Source organism: Scyliorhinus canicula, chromosome 3 (genome assembly GCF_902713615.1).
Source record: "Scyliorhinus canicula chromosome 3, sScyCan1.1, whole genome shotgun sequence".
NCBI classification, from domain to species: domain Eukaryota; kingdom Metazoa; phylum Chordata; class Chondrichthyes; order Carcharhiniformes; family Scyliorhinidae; genus Scyliorhinus; species Scyliorhinus canicula.
In genome coordinates this window covers 76,093,561-76,107,489 of record NC_052148.1, presented here as the reverse complement: position 1 = coordinate 76,107,489, position 13,929 = coordinate 76,093,561, and the positions used below count along the sequence as shown (strand labels likewise).

Below are 13,929 nucleotides of genomic sequence, written 5' to 3'. Positions count from 1 at the left end.
GGCAGAAATCACCCACTTTGTCAGTTTTTGGGTGAATTGCACGCCATGACTCTAATTCTGAACCTGAGTTCTGTCACAGGGGAATAGTGGTAATGTCAATGGACTAATAATCGAGAGGCCCAGTCTAATGCCCTGTGGTTTCACATCCCACCACAGCAGCGGAAGTCCGATCTTTGCACTTGCCATACCCTCCCTTGTTATATGAGATAGAATCAGAGCCGATCTAGCATCCATGAGGCACTATGGACTATCTGTGATAAAGTGCCACATCAAAAGTTGTTGCTTTTGATAAAAAGGTAAAAGGTCATGGCATAAGAGGTAACCTATTGATTGGTGTGGATTGAAGATCAGCTTGCTAACAGGATCCAGAGAGTAGGCATAATTGTGTCTTTTTTAGTTGACAAGATGTAATGAGTGATGTTCCATGGGATCAGTACTGAGACCTCAACTATTTACAATTTATGTAAATGACTTGAAGGAAGGAATTGAAGGGATGATTGCCAAGTTTACTGATGACGCAAAATTAGGCATGAAAGCAAATAGTGAAGAGTGTATAAGGAGGTTACAAAGAATAGGTTAAATGAGTTGGCCAAAATCTGGCAATTGGAGTATTATGTGGGAAAATGTGAAATTGTCTCTGTTGGCAGGAAGAAGAAAAAGCAGCATATTGTCTAAATGGTGTGAGATTGTCAAGGTCTGAAATGCAGAGGGATCTGGGTGTCTTAGTGCATGAATCATAAAAGGTGTACTGGTACAGTAAATAATTAGGAAAGCTATTAGAATGTTATAGTTTATTGTGAGGAGAATTGAATATAAAAGTGGGGAAGTTATGCTTTAATTGTACAGGGCCAGTGAGACCTCATCTGGCGTATTGTCTACAGTATTGGTCACCTTATTTAAGGAAGGTGTAAATGTATCAGAAGCGGTTCAGAGAATGTTTACCAGACCATTACCTGGAATGGATGGGTTGTCTTACGAAGAAAAGTTGGACAGGCTAGGCTTCTATCTGCTGGAGTTCAGAAGAGTAAGAGCTGAATTGTTTGAAACATAAGATCCTCGGCGGTCTTGACAAGGGTGGACTTGTCGGGGAATGTACAAAAGTGGTCACTGTTTAAAAATAAGGGGTCACCCATTAAAAATGGAGATGAGGTGAAATCTTTTTACCCAGAGGGTTGTCAGTCTTTGAAACTCTTCCTGGAAAGAAGGTGGCAACAGAGTCGCTGAATATTTTTAAGGTAGAGATGAATAGATTCTTGATAAGCAAGGGGATAAAACATTATCCACAGAATTCTACCATAGAATCCCTACCATGCAGAAGGAGGTCATTCGACCCTCTGCAAGAGCACCCCTACTTAGGCACACTCCCCTGCCCCATCCCTGTAACCCCACCTAACCTGAACACCTTTAGATACTATGGGGCAATTTATCATGGCCAATGCACCCAACCTGCATATCTTTGGACTGTGGGAGGAAACTGGAGCACCTGGAGGAAACCCACACAGACACTGGGAAAATGTTCAAACTCCACACAGTCACCCAAGGCCGGAACGGAACCCGGGTCCCTGGCTCTGTGATGCAACAGTGCTAACCACTGTGCCGCCCATATTATTAGGTGTAGGCGGGATGCAAATTTGAGGTCACTAATGGCAAAGCAGGGGGCTGAGTGGCCTCGACCGGCTCCTTATTCTTATGATTAGCAGAAGCAAAATTGTAACCTCATGGCCCGGCATTACCCTCACTCCCATGAAGCTAAGGGATCAACCCAGTTGAATGAGGAATGTAAGAGGGAATTCCAGGTGCAACACCAGTCATAGCTAATAATGAGCTGTCAACATAAGACAGAAGCAGCACGCAATAGATAGGACTAAGCAATCCCGCGACCAATGGGTCAGATCAATGCTTAGCCGTCCTGCCACATCCAGTCTGAAATGGTGGTGGACAATTAAATAACTAACTGGAGGAGGTGGCTCCAAATCCTGATGATGGGAGAGCCTAGCACATTTGTACAAAAGTAAGTGATTCCTCTCAGCCTCTTCCTGAGGTTCCCAGCAGATGCCAGTCTTTTGCTAATTTGGTTCACTCCACATCATATCAAGAAAGAACAGAAGGCATTGGTTGCTGCAAAGACGACAGTCCCTAACCACATCCTGGCAAAAGTATCAAAGACTTGTGGTTCTAGACTTAGCTATTCCCCGAGCCAATCTGTTCCATTACATCTGCAACACTGGTACCTACCGGACAATGTGGAAAATTACCCTGGTATGTTCTGTCCACAAACAATCCAAACCAGTCAATTATTGCTCTATTAGCCTCTCTCAATCACCAGGAACGTAATGGAAAGTGTCATTGATAATGCTATAAAGCGGGACATACACAATAATTATCTGGTTACTGATCCAGTTTGGATATAACTTGGACAGCTCACCACCTGACCTCATTACAGTCTTGGTCCAAACTTGTACAAAAGGGCGGAACTCGCGGGGTGGTGAGATTGATTGCCCTTGTCACCAGGTCATTATCTGATTGACTATGGCATCAAGGAGCCTGAGAAAAACTGAAGTCAAGTGGAATCGGGAATTCTGTCCCTTGGTTAGAGCCGACCTTGCATAAAGGAAGATGGTTGTGGTTGTTGGAGGCCAAACATCTCCGTCTCAGGACATCACTGCAAGAGTTCCTTAAGGCATTGACCTTGGCGCAACCACCCTCAGCTGTTTCATCAATAACCTTCTATCAGAAATGGAGATGTATGCTGATGATTGGAGCAAAGAATTATTTAAAACATAATAAGGTGGGAGAAATTAAGAGTATGAGGGGGGAAGCTAGCTCGAAATATAAAAATAGATTGAGTCTACAAGTATTTAAAAAGGGAAAGAGTAACTCAGGTAAGTGTCCCTTGGCTAATTAGACTCGGTGATAATAGAAAACAAGATGGCAGAACAGTTGATCAGGAATTTTGTGTCTGTCTTCACTGTAAAAGATACAAATATACAACAAATGTTTTGAAAATCTAGAGGTTAAAGGGAGGGGAGAAATTTGAAACAATCACAGGCATCGGGGAAAAGTAACTGTGAAAACCCAAAGGCTGATAGGTCCTCTGTACCTGATGGCCTGCATCCTAGGGGTTTTAAAGAAGTGGCTGCAGAGATAGTAGATGCATTGGTTGTGATCTTTCAAAATTTCCGAGATTCTGGAACAGTCCCAGCAGTTTTGAAAATTGCAAATAAATGCAAGGAGAGAGACGGAAAGCAGGAAACAACAGGTCAGTTAGTCTAACGTGTCATTTGGAAAATGCAAGAATCTGTTATTAAGGAGGACATTTGGAGAATCCTAATTCAATCAGACAAAGGTAAACATGGTTTTGTGAAAGGGAAAGGTTCATCAGGCTGATTCCCAGGATGACAGAATTGTTGCGTGAGGACAGATTGGATCGACAAGGCCTGTATTCACTGGATTTAGAAGAGGGGATCTCATTGAAATGTATATAATTCTGATTGTCCTTTATTTAGTAACAAGTGAAGATAATCCATAGAATCCTTGCAGTGTAGAAGGAGGCCATTTGGCCCATTGAGTCTCCAGTGACCTCCCTGAAAGGGCATTCCACCCAGCCTTATCCCTGTAACCTAACCTACACATCCCTGGACACTAAGGGGCAATTTAGCATGGCCAATCCGCCTAAACTGCACAGCTTTGGACTGTGGGTGGAGCCCAGAGAAGCCTGAGGAAACACGAAGAGAACATGCATGCTCCATACAGACAGTCACCCAAGACTGGAATTGAATCCCGGTCCCTGGCACTGAGACAACAGTGCTTATTAGATAGAAATTTTGATTCCAGTTTGTAAGTCATTGCCTGGTATCTGTTATTGTATATACAAACCACCCTGAACCCCTCGATTAGATTCCAGTCTGTAAGTCACTTCTGGGTAAACCACCCCAAACCTCTCGTTTAGATTCAAGTCTGTAACTCACTCCCAGGTATCTGTGTTAGTCTATATATTAAACCCAGAACCCTTTGATTAGATTCCAATGTGACTCCTCCCGGATATCTATTATTCTATATATAAACCATCCCAAAACTCTTGTTTAGATTCCAGTTTATAACTCACTCCTGGGTATCTGTTATTTTAAATATGGGTAGAGTGGATACAGGAATGATGTTTCCTCTGGCTAGGGGTCTAGAACAAGGGGTCACAGTCTCTGGTTATGATATAGGCCTTTTTGACTGAGATGAAACTTCTTCACTCAGGGTTTTGAATATGTGGATTTCTGGACTGCAGAAGACTGTGGAGGCCAAGTTGTTGAATATAATTATGAGGGAAATAGATTTCCAGATATTAAAGGCTTCAAGGAGAATGGGAAGAGAGCGTGAGCATAGCATTGAGATAAAGGATCAGCCATGATATTGCATGGCAGAGCAGACTTGAGGGACCGAATGGCCTACCCTATTTTCTATATTTAAATTGTTTGACTAATTTATTGGAGTTCTTTGAGGAAGTAACCGTCAACGTGGATAAAAGGGAACCTGTCAATTTGGTCTGTTTGGTGGCATAGTGGTTAGCACTGCTGCATCACAGTACCAGGGGCCCGGGTTCAATTCTAGCCTTGGTTGACTGTATGGGGATTGCACATTCTGCATGGGCTTCCTCCGAGTGCTCTATTTTCCTCCCACAGTCCAAAGATGTGCAGGTTAAGTGGGGTTACGGGAATAGGGTGTGGGGAGTGGGCCTAGTAGGGTGCTGTTGGTAGGGTCAGTGCAGAGCCGATGGGCTGAATGGCCTCCTTCTGCACTGCAGGGATTCTGTGGATTTCCAAAAAGCCTTTGATGAGGTGCCACATCAGAGAACATTGCACAAAGTAAGAGCTCATGGTGTAGCATATTAGTATGGATAGAGAATTGGTTGGTCAGCGAACAGGAAATGGACAGTAGGCATAAATGGGTCATTTTCATGTTGGCAAGCAAGAAGTGAGTGTCACAAGAAAATCAGTGGTGAGGCCTCAGGTATTTACAATATATATCAGTGACTTGGACGAAAGGACAAAATGTATGGTAGCTAAATTTGTTGATCACCCAAAGACAAGCAGGGAAGTAAGTTATCAAGAGGACATAAGGGGCGGCATTCTCCCCTACCCGGCGTGACGGAGGGTCCCGGAGTAGGGGAGTGGCGCCAACCACTCGGGGGTCGCGCCTCCCCAAAGGTGGGGAATTCTCCCCACCCTTGGGGGCCAGCCCCGCGCCGGAGCGGTTGCCACCAGAAGACCGGCGCAAAAAACCGGCGCCCCCGGCAGCGGGGCTGGCCGAAAGGCTTTCGCAGGTCCGCACATGCGCCGGCAGTGACGTCAGTGGCAGCTGGCCGCTGACGTTACTGCCGGCGTATGCGCGATGTGGGGTTCTCTTCCGCTTCGCCATGGCGGCCGCGGAAGAAAATAGAGCAGCCAGGGCACTGGCCCGGACTGAGTGGGGGGCCCAGATCGCGGGCAAGGCCACCGTGGGGGCACCCCCTGGGGTTCGATCCCTCCCCCCCCCCCCCCCCCCCCCCTCGGGGGCCTGCTCGCGCCGCTGAGCCCGCCGTTCCAGAGGTGGTTTAAACCTCGGCGGCGGGAGAGGCCTCCCAGCGGCGGGACTTCGGCCCATCCGGGCCGGAGAATCGCCGCAGGGGCTTCTCCGATCGGAGTGGCAAGATTCCTGCCCCCGCCACTTCCCGGGTGGCGGAGAATCCCTGCCACGGCGGGGGTGAGATTTTAGGCGCCCCCAGGCGATTCTCCGACCCTGCTGGGGGTCGGAGAATTTCGCCCAAGGTGTCTGCAAAGGAATTTTGATAGGTTAAATGAGTTTGGAATAATTTGGCAGATGGAGTATATGAGGGAAAATGTGGGTTTGGCATTTTGGCAGAAATAGTAGAAAAGCATTATATTTTATAAATGGAGAGAGATTGCTGAACTCTGATGCAGACAGTCCCAATGCCCAGCAATGGCCATCTCCATGTACCATTCAGTGTCATTGTCATTGCTGAACCCCTCAATATCAAATATGCTGGGGGTTACCATTGACCAAAAACTGAACTACAGTCAGAGGCTGGGATTTTAGAGTTGAGTAACTTGCCTTCTGACACCCCAAAGACTGTCCATCATCTAAAGGCATAAGTCAGGAGTGCAATAAAATACTCTCATGTTGCCTGGATGTGGAAATAACAACACTAGCAGCTCAATACTTTCCAGGATAAAGCCTGATTGGCACCTCATTCACCAACTTAAATATTCACTCCCTCTACCACTGACACACAGTGAGAGAGGTGTGTACTGTACCCAAAATGCACTGCACCAACTCAAGAAGGTTTCTTTGACTGCATCTTCCAAACCTGTGACCTCTACCACCTAGAAAGACAAAGGCAGAAGACGCATGGGGAAACCACCGCCTGCAAGTTCCCCTCCAAGATACACGCCATTCTGACTTGGAACTTTGTCACCTTTTCTTCACTGTCACAGGATCAAACTGCTGGAACTCCCTTTCTAACAGCACTGTGGGTGTATCGGCAACAGGTGGACTGCAGCGACTAAAGAAGGAGGCTTACCACCACCTTCTCGAGGGTGATAAGAAATGGGCAACAAATATCGACCTTTGTCCATGTCCCAAAAAATATATTTTTTTAAATCTGCTTTCGTTTTAGACCTGTATCATATTCTACTTCTATTGTGACATTTCTAGTCAATGCTGCCACTCCCATTTTGCCCCACGTTATCCCCTTTAAGTATTTTGTCATTCAAAATGATTATCTCCTGTTCTGTATTTGCATACATGCAACTCAAACTGCCTTACATTTTAATAGTGTTGCTCTCCAGTTGCACTTCAGTTTATCTTAGAATTCCTGAAACATCCTTATTGGTTTCAACAGGAAATATGGATGGTATTTAATGCCTTTTTGGGGCGAGGTGAAGGTGGATGGGGGAGAGGCCATATTAATGCCACCTTTCCAGTTTCCTCTGCTTAGGTTGGGCTGGGAAAACCTGTGGGGGCCTTGCTACTCAGATGCCAATTGGCACTTAAGGGCTTCATCCTCCCGCCGCTGGTATTCAACCAGTGATGGGCAGGGAACTTGTCATCCTGCAACTTGTGACCTGGGATGATGGGCGGGGGGGGGGGGGGGGGGGGGGCAGAGTTCATTGTTCAAAGGCGCTTTGTGCCCAATTGAGGAGCCCGGCATTGGGGAGAGCCTTCAGGAAGCCATCTCCCTGTCATTGCCATTGACCACCTCGAGATTCATTGGGAACTCCATCCCATTCCACTTACTTAACTCTGGAGGATCTATCATCAATCCTCTGAGTAGGCCCCAGGCAGTAGCAGCAGTGGCCACTGCTCCTACTGGGATTGCGTTTACCACAGAGTTACGAGCCTCTGATTGGCTGGCAGCTCTCAGATGGGATTTCCACCCTAATGGTGGCATTAATTCTGTGGGAGGCCCAGCGCTGTCCATGTATGTGCCTGATCACCTTGGAATAATACCGGGCCTTGTGTGGAAAGGCAAATGACGGCAGTGTGACGTGTCCTTTTCCTACAATCCCTCCAATCATCTCCATCTCAAAGGAAAGAGAAGCAGACGAGATAGAGCAGATGAATTGAGACAGAGAAAAACAATTACAAGACAGCAGAGGCAGATCGAAGAGTAACTATTCTCTGCCTTGCCATGTGTAATGTAGGCAATCAACTGGCAATAAAAATCCAAACGTGTAACACGGAGATAAGTGTTTGGCTTTACAATTTTGAGAAACTCTTTGCTCTGGACGTCTACAGAATCATCAAAGTCACTCACACAATCACATTTGAATCTTCAGAAAGGACTTAATGGAGTATCACTAAGTGCATTTAGTCCTATAGGTACATTGTATGAAATGTATCAAAAATTAATTTTGCCCATGCCTTAAATGTTACAATATGTAATTAACTAATTAGTTCTGAGTGCTAAGGCAATGATTCACCACTTCAACAAAAACATTCGTCCCCTGCACTTCCTAAGACCCAATTATCCAACTGAATCTGTCTTTTTGTCAGTCTCTTCATCTTTCAATCCTCAGCGAGCCTATCAATCATTAGCTGAGTCTCTGATCTTTCGATGTGTACCTCGTCTAGTTATACTTAAGCGTAGCCACAGGGCTGAAATACAGGGAGACTGTCATTCATTGATGGAACTTTATTTCCACATCGCTCTGCAGCTGAAGATGAGAAAATAAATGGAGTGAGGGTAATCATGTCTTTCAACAACTGATACCAAAAATTGTTCCATTCCTTCAATTTCCAAAACCGAAGGTGGAACGGGGAATTGAAGACACATGACTGGAATATGCACATGACTGAATTGGTCAAATTTATTTAATGTTAACCTCTTATGACTTCAAACTTAATACTGTGTTAATCCTAATCATTTATTTAATAACGGATTCTTGTTTTTAAAATTAACTTATTGTACGAATCTTTTTTGCAACATTTGATAAAAAAAATAAGTTATGTATGCATATGTAACTTTGACAAATGTGGAATGAAATTATTTGGACTGTTAACAGCGTAGGCTAATCCACTTTAAAGGAAATCGCATGGCTTTTCTCTAGTTCTTTGAATTCTATTAAAATGTTATTTGTTGTTGCAGGAGCACAGCAGCATCTTCTGCTGGCGACCATGTTTGCCTTAAACATCCGGTACCAGCCTACGGATCTATCAGTGGTCGTTCACAGCGGTCTTCTAGAAGCTCTTTCCAATCTGACAAACTCCTGCCTTCTCGTAAACCAACGTTGGCTGATGGCATCAGTGTCCGGCCATTCCCATTTAAATGTTGCATTAAAACTGGCTGGTGCTCGACTTCTGCAGATTTTAGCTATCACTGCGAGGTTAGTAGTCCATGCACGATGTTGAAACACGAGTGAAATTTAACTAATAATATGCCAAACCTGCTGACTGCAAAATTCAGATGCAATTCGATTGTAGTCATTGCTGTTTCGGGGATTTATATTTTGCTTTTCCTTGTAACACAAACAGCATTCAAATAAATGAACAGCTGTTGGAAGCACTTAATTTCAAAAATTCCTGATCTGTTGTGTTTTTTTTATAAATGTTTTTTTATTGAGTTTTCATATTTTATATATGACAAATTACAAGTTATTAGAGAGAGAGAAAAAAAAAGGAAAACACAAAAATTTAACATGAATATTTACAGGTAAGCATCTTCATAACAATAATTGTGGCCGCCCCCTTTAGCCAGCATACATATTTTACATTCCCCAATATGGCCGAGGCACATGTTTATAGGCATTTATTTATAGTTTGGTTTTGGGCCTTGGCTTGCCATCAAACCCCCATACCGAGCCCGTAGCCCCCCCCCCCCCCCCCCCCCCCCCTCCCCCCCCGGCTACCTTCCCCCGATTCCCGCCCATTTTCCCCTGGTTCTTGGCCACCCGACTATTCTTCCTCATGTACGTTGGCCACAAACAGGTCCCGGAACAGTTGCATGAATGGCTCCCACGTTCTGTGGAAGCCGTCGTCCGACCCTCGGATGGCGAATTTGATTTTCTCCATTTGGAGAGATTCCGAGAGGTCGGACAGCCAGTGATCTGTTGTGTTTTAATTGCACTGGTGCATTGAAACGTATTAAACCCTGGTTTACGACTTTTAATACCTTCAAGAAGGAAATAAATTATTTTGCTTAAACTTGTAAAGTGTAATGCGGATCTTGAATTTCCCAATGAAATTGGCCACTAAACTGGAAGGGAAATTAATGTGAGGATTAGTTGCCTGCAGAGAATACATTAATATTAGTTGCTATTAAAGAAAAGGCACTTGCTAAAGCATGCTGGGAACGGTTGACTTTTTTAACACTGCTTTTGAATGAAAATAAGTAGATCAGGTAACGTAAACAAAATACTGCTCAGTATTTTGGATTCGGCCTTATTATGATAATACATTGCGTACTCGAGTTGTTTTTAGCAAAAATTAGTGATAAAATATAATCGCGCCTTCCCAGCATGCTTTAGCAAGTGCCTTTTCTTTAATAGCAACTAATATTAATGTATTCTCCATGGGCAACTAATCCTCACATTAACTTACCTCCACACCTTCAGTACTTCCTTTTAACATGAGCATTTGTTAACTAGTTCACACCAATACATAAATATCACAATTTCGGGCAGCATGGTGGCACAGTGGGTTGCACTGCTGCCTCACGGCGCCGAGGTCCCAGGTTCGATCCCGGCTCTGGGTCATTGTCCGTGTGGAGTTTGCACGTTCTCCCCGTGTTTGTGTGGGTTTCGCCCCTACAACCCAAATGTACATGGTAGGTGGATTGGTCAAGCTAAATTGCCCCTTAATTGGAAAAAAAGATAATTGCGTACTCTAAATTATTTTTTTTAAATATAAATTGAGTACCCAATTATTTTTTCCAATTAAGGGGCAATTTAGCATGGCCAATCTGCCTATCCTGCACATCTTTAGGTTGTGGGGGTGAAACCCACACAGGCATGGGGAGAACGTGCAAACTCCACACGGACAGTGACCCAGGGCCGGGATTCGAACCCAGGTCCTCAGCGCCGTAGGCAGCAATGCTAACCACTGTGCCACCGTGCTGCTCTGCGTACTCAAAATTTATAAAAGAAAAATCACAATTACCTTTTTTTCCCCATTCTCTGTGATGTGTGCTTTCCTTCTCTTTTCATGTAAGTCACTATTTGAGACAGCAGATAGTGTTTAATCTTCAATTGTACAATTCCTTCCAAATGATGCTGAGATCAGGAGCCTTTTCACATAAAGGATTTGTATTGGACATAACTTGATTGATTGATTTATTGTCACATTACCAAAGTACAGTAAATCAACTTCGTAACTTCTGGCTTAAGGGCCCAGAAGCTGATGCGAGTGAATAGAATGATACTTTCTAAACAGGAAATGCTAATTAATAGGATTTAGTCTTTATCTGTCCTTTGATTTAAACTCAATACCTACTTTGATTTCCTGTTATTGTTTGCTCTTCTTTGCAGTTCTTATGCAGACAATTTGTGCCCGGAGGTTGTTCAAGCACCAATGGACGTATTGTGCTGCCAGTTGCAAAGTTTTTTGCATGCGATGTGTGGAAATTCAGAATGCGAATTAGCTGAAGAGGAATGTACAGTACAACATGGCTGTGGATCCAGCAACAGATCAGAAAGTAAAGGTGGGAATAGAAAATTAATATGTAAAATAAGAGTGCAAATAGAATTTCTTTATCAAAGTAATTAGATCTCACTATTTTAAGAGTGCAGGTCTCAAGACATTTGATTTTGGTGTCGGGGAAAGCATATTAAAATACAATGAATTGGTAATGATTTGTCGACTGCTTCTGTTTAACATTTTAAAAAAATTATGAAAGGGCATTTTCAATAAAGCCCTCTGTAGATCCATTGGAAGCACCACTGAGTGCAACAAGCATGATTGAGGGGTCCCTTTGTGAAATGTCTGCCTGATACTAATGGTGGCATTGTGTTGGATCTCCTTGCAGACTTTCGGTGAGGTTGTACAGCTTTTTTTTTCAGTCTCTACCAACCACTAGCAGTCATTGTGTTCAGGAAGTAAAAGTTGTATGTCATGGTTTGATGAGTGGTGGCTGCTTAAATTTATGCACTGCTTTGCCTTAAGCATTGTTGAGAGATTTTATTTCTGCCATAACAAAAGACAGTAGACAAAATGAGGTTTGTTGATTTTAAAATAAAAAAATAAGTATTTTTTTTATTGTGGAATATTGAGGGTGCTCCATTGGTTTTGATAGTAATATACGTGTAGATGTTTTGGGTACGTTTTGCACATCACTTTTCAGTCAGGACCATTGGTTTTACACATGCACATTTCAGAATGCCAGTTCTCTCCCTGTCATTAGATTTTCTAGTATGTAATGCCTGACTGAAAAGCAGAGCGTGAATGGATAATAGAGAGGATTTTAGATGTTAAAACACTAGGGTTTTGCTTACTTGAGAGATCCATTGAAGGGGACAATTCATTCCAGACTCACAGCAGGAGGAAGCCGGATTGAAAAAAACATAAAATTCAACTCTCTGCTGAAATCCTGAAAGACTATGATGCTACGAAGCAATGGATGGAAGAAAACAATTTACTGATGTATAATAAAGCAAGGAGCCCCAAGAAGCAAGAGATGGATTGTTACTGTTCTATTCGTGAATAGCTGAGATATTCTGTTAATTAATTTCTTTAAATAAAATTACATTTTTAATAAATAAAGCTTTAGTGACTTCTAAATTATTTGAATATAAGTAGCTGGACGATTAAAGTAATTGAATTGAAATTTGAATTGAGAGCGTTTCGTCACTCCAGATCTCTTCCTGGAAGTATCTGAGTAAGTTTGTTAATTTTATAGAAGCTGCCACTGAAATACCATTTAAAAACTTAATATTAAGAATTATCAGTACTCAAATTTGATTACAAGATTTATGCAGAATTTGAATGCCTCAATTTTGTCTTGAGGATTTAACCCACAATCCAGATTTTGCAATCTTACTAAGTTATATTTAAACATTCATACCTCTTATCAGGCAATTGCAATGCAAAGATTAGGGGTGGGATTCTCCAGCTGCGACTGCCCGGTGACCAGAGAATCCCACCCGAGATCAATGGCATGGCGTTCTTGCAGTGGGCGGGGCGGGAGAATCCAGCCCTGGATTTCTTATAAAACTCTAAACAACTGAGTCATAGAGGCATCATGCCACAGAAGGAAGCCTTTTGGCTCTCTGGCACAATACAATCAGCCCCATTCCTCCGTTGTGCCACTGAAGGTTATTTCCCTAAATTGTCCATCCAATTTCCTTTTGAAATTGTTGATTGTCTCTGCTTCCACCCCACCTTTGAAGTCAGCGAGTTTGAGGTCATTACCAGTTATATCCCCCTGCCCAAAATCTTAAATCTGTGCCTGCTAGTCATTGTAACATTAGCTAATGGGAAAAGCTTGCCTTCATCTACCTTAACTAAACCTGTCATAAGATCAAGTTTGAACTGAGGGAAAGGGTGGAGGGGTTCTACAATTCATGGGCGTAATTCATTATGCACTCGCGAGAATTGGATTATATCGAACATCAGGGGGTGGTTGGGAGGGTTGGGGGGGGGGGGACTGTATGTGTTAATGGTGACTATGGGTGATTCCTGTTTCCACTTTGTCATTTATTTATGTTAACATGTGGGCTGCTGTTTGGGGGTTCAGTGGGGGGATGGGATTGTTGTTGATATGGGGACTGACATTGCATTCGTTACTAATTATTGTTTATTGTCGGTAGGTGTAAATTGGGAGAAAATGTGAAAAAGGAGAATAAAAATAGTTATTAAAAAAAAAAATCCGTCATAATCTTGTCATAATGTCCAGTTCTATCAAATCTCCCTTGATCATCTTTTGCTCCAAGGAGAACAATCCCAGCTTCTCCAAGCTAACCATGTAGCAAAATACTTTATCTCTGAACCACTGCAATAAATCTCCTCTGTACCCTCTTAAGGACCCTCACATCCTTCCTAAAGTGTGGTGACCAGAACTTGGTGCACTAATCTAGTTGTAGTCTAACAAGAGGTATGTAAAATTTCAGCATGACATTTTTGTACTATGTTTATGAATCCCAGGATCTCATATTATTTGCTAACCACTCTATATGTTCTGCCAACTTTAAGAAATTTCTGTAAATCGATTGGAAACGAGCCTTCCTTCCACTAATTCCTCCTCCCCTGCGTTTATGTATGCTGGGATGCAAGGCAGCCGGACCAGGCCACTGGATTATCTTCTCTAAACCTGGCTTTTCCAATGCATCATGCCTATTGGTTTTCAGGCCAGCTGTTGCCATCTCCGCTTCTGCTGATATTTTTTCAGCATCTTCTGCCTCAGTAAAAACCGATATAAGAGTGCTCCTTAAATATTCTAGCCTTGCACTT

At 43.2% G+C, this 13,929-nt stretch overlaps 1 protein-coding gene across 3 annotated transcripts in view; it reads left to right on the top strand.

Moving 5' to 3' along the window:
* The window catches only part of LOC119962749 (probable E3 ubiquitin-protein ligase HERC1), a 594,360-nt gene that overhangs the window by 205,239 nt on the left and 375,192 nt on the right, over positions 1-13,929 (top strand). For all 3 annotated transcript variants that reach the window (XM_038790765.1, XM_038790766.1, XM_038790764.1), the window contains 2 exons: positions 8,636-8,873; positions 11,013-11,185. In XM_038790765.1, coding sequence (XP_038646693.1) covers positions 8,636-8,873; positions 11,013-11,185 — 411 coding nt within the window. The remainder of the gene's footprint in view (positions 1-8,635; positions 8,874-11,012; positions 11,186-13,929) is intronic.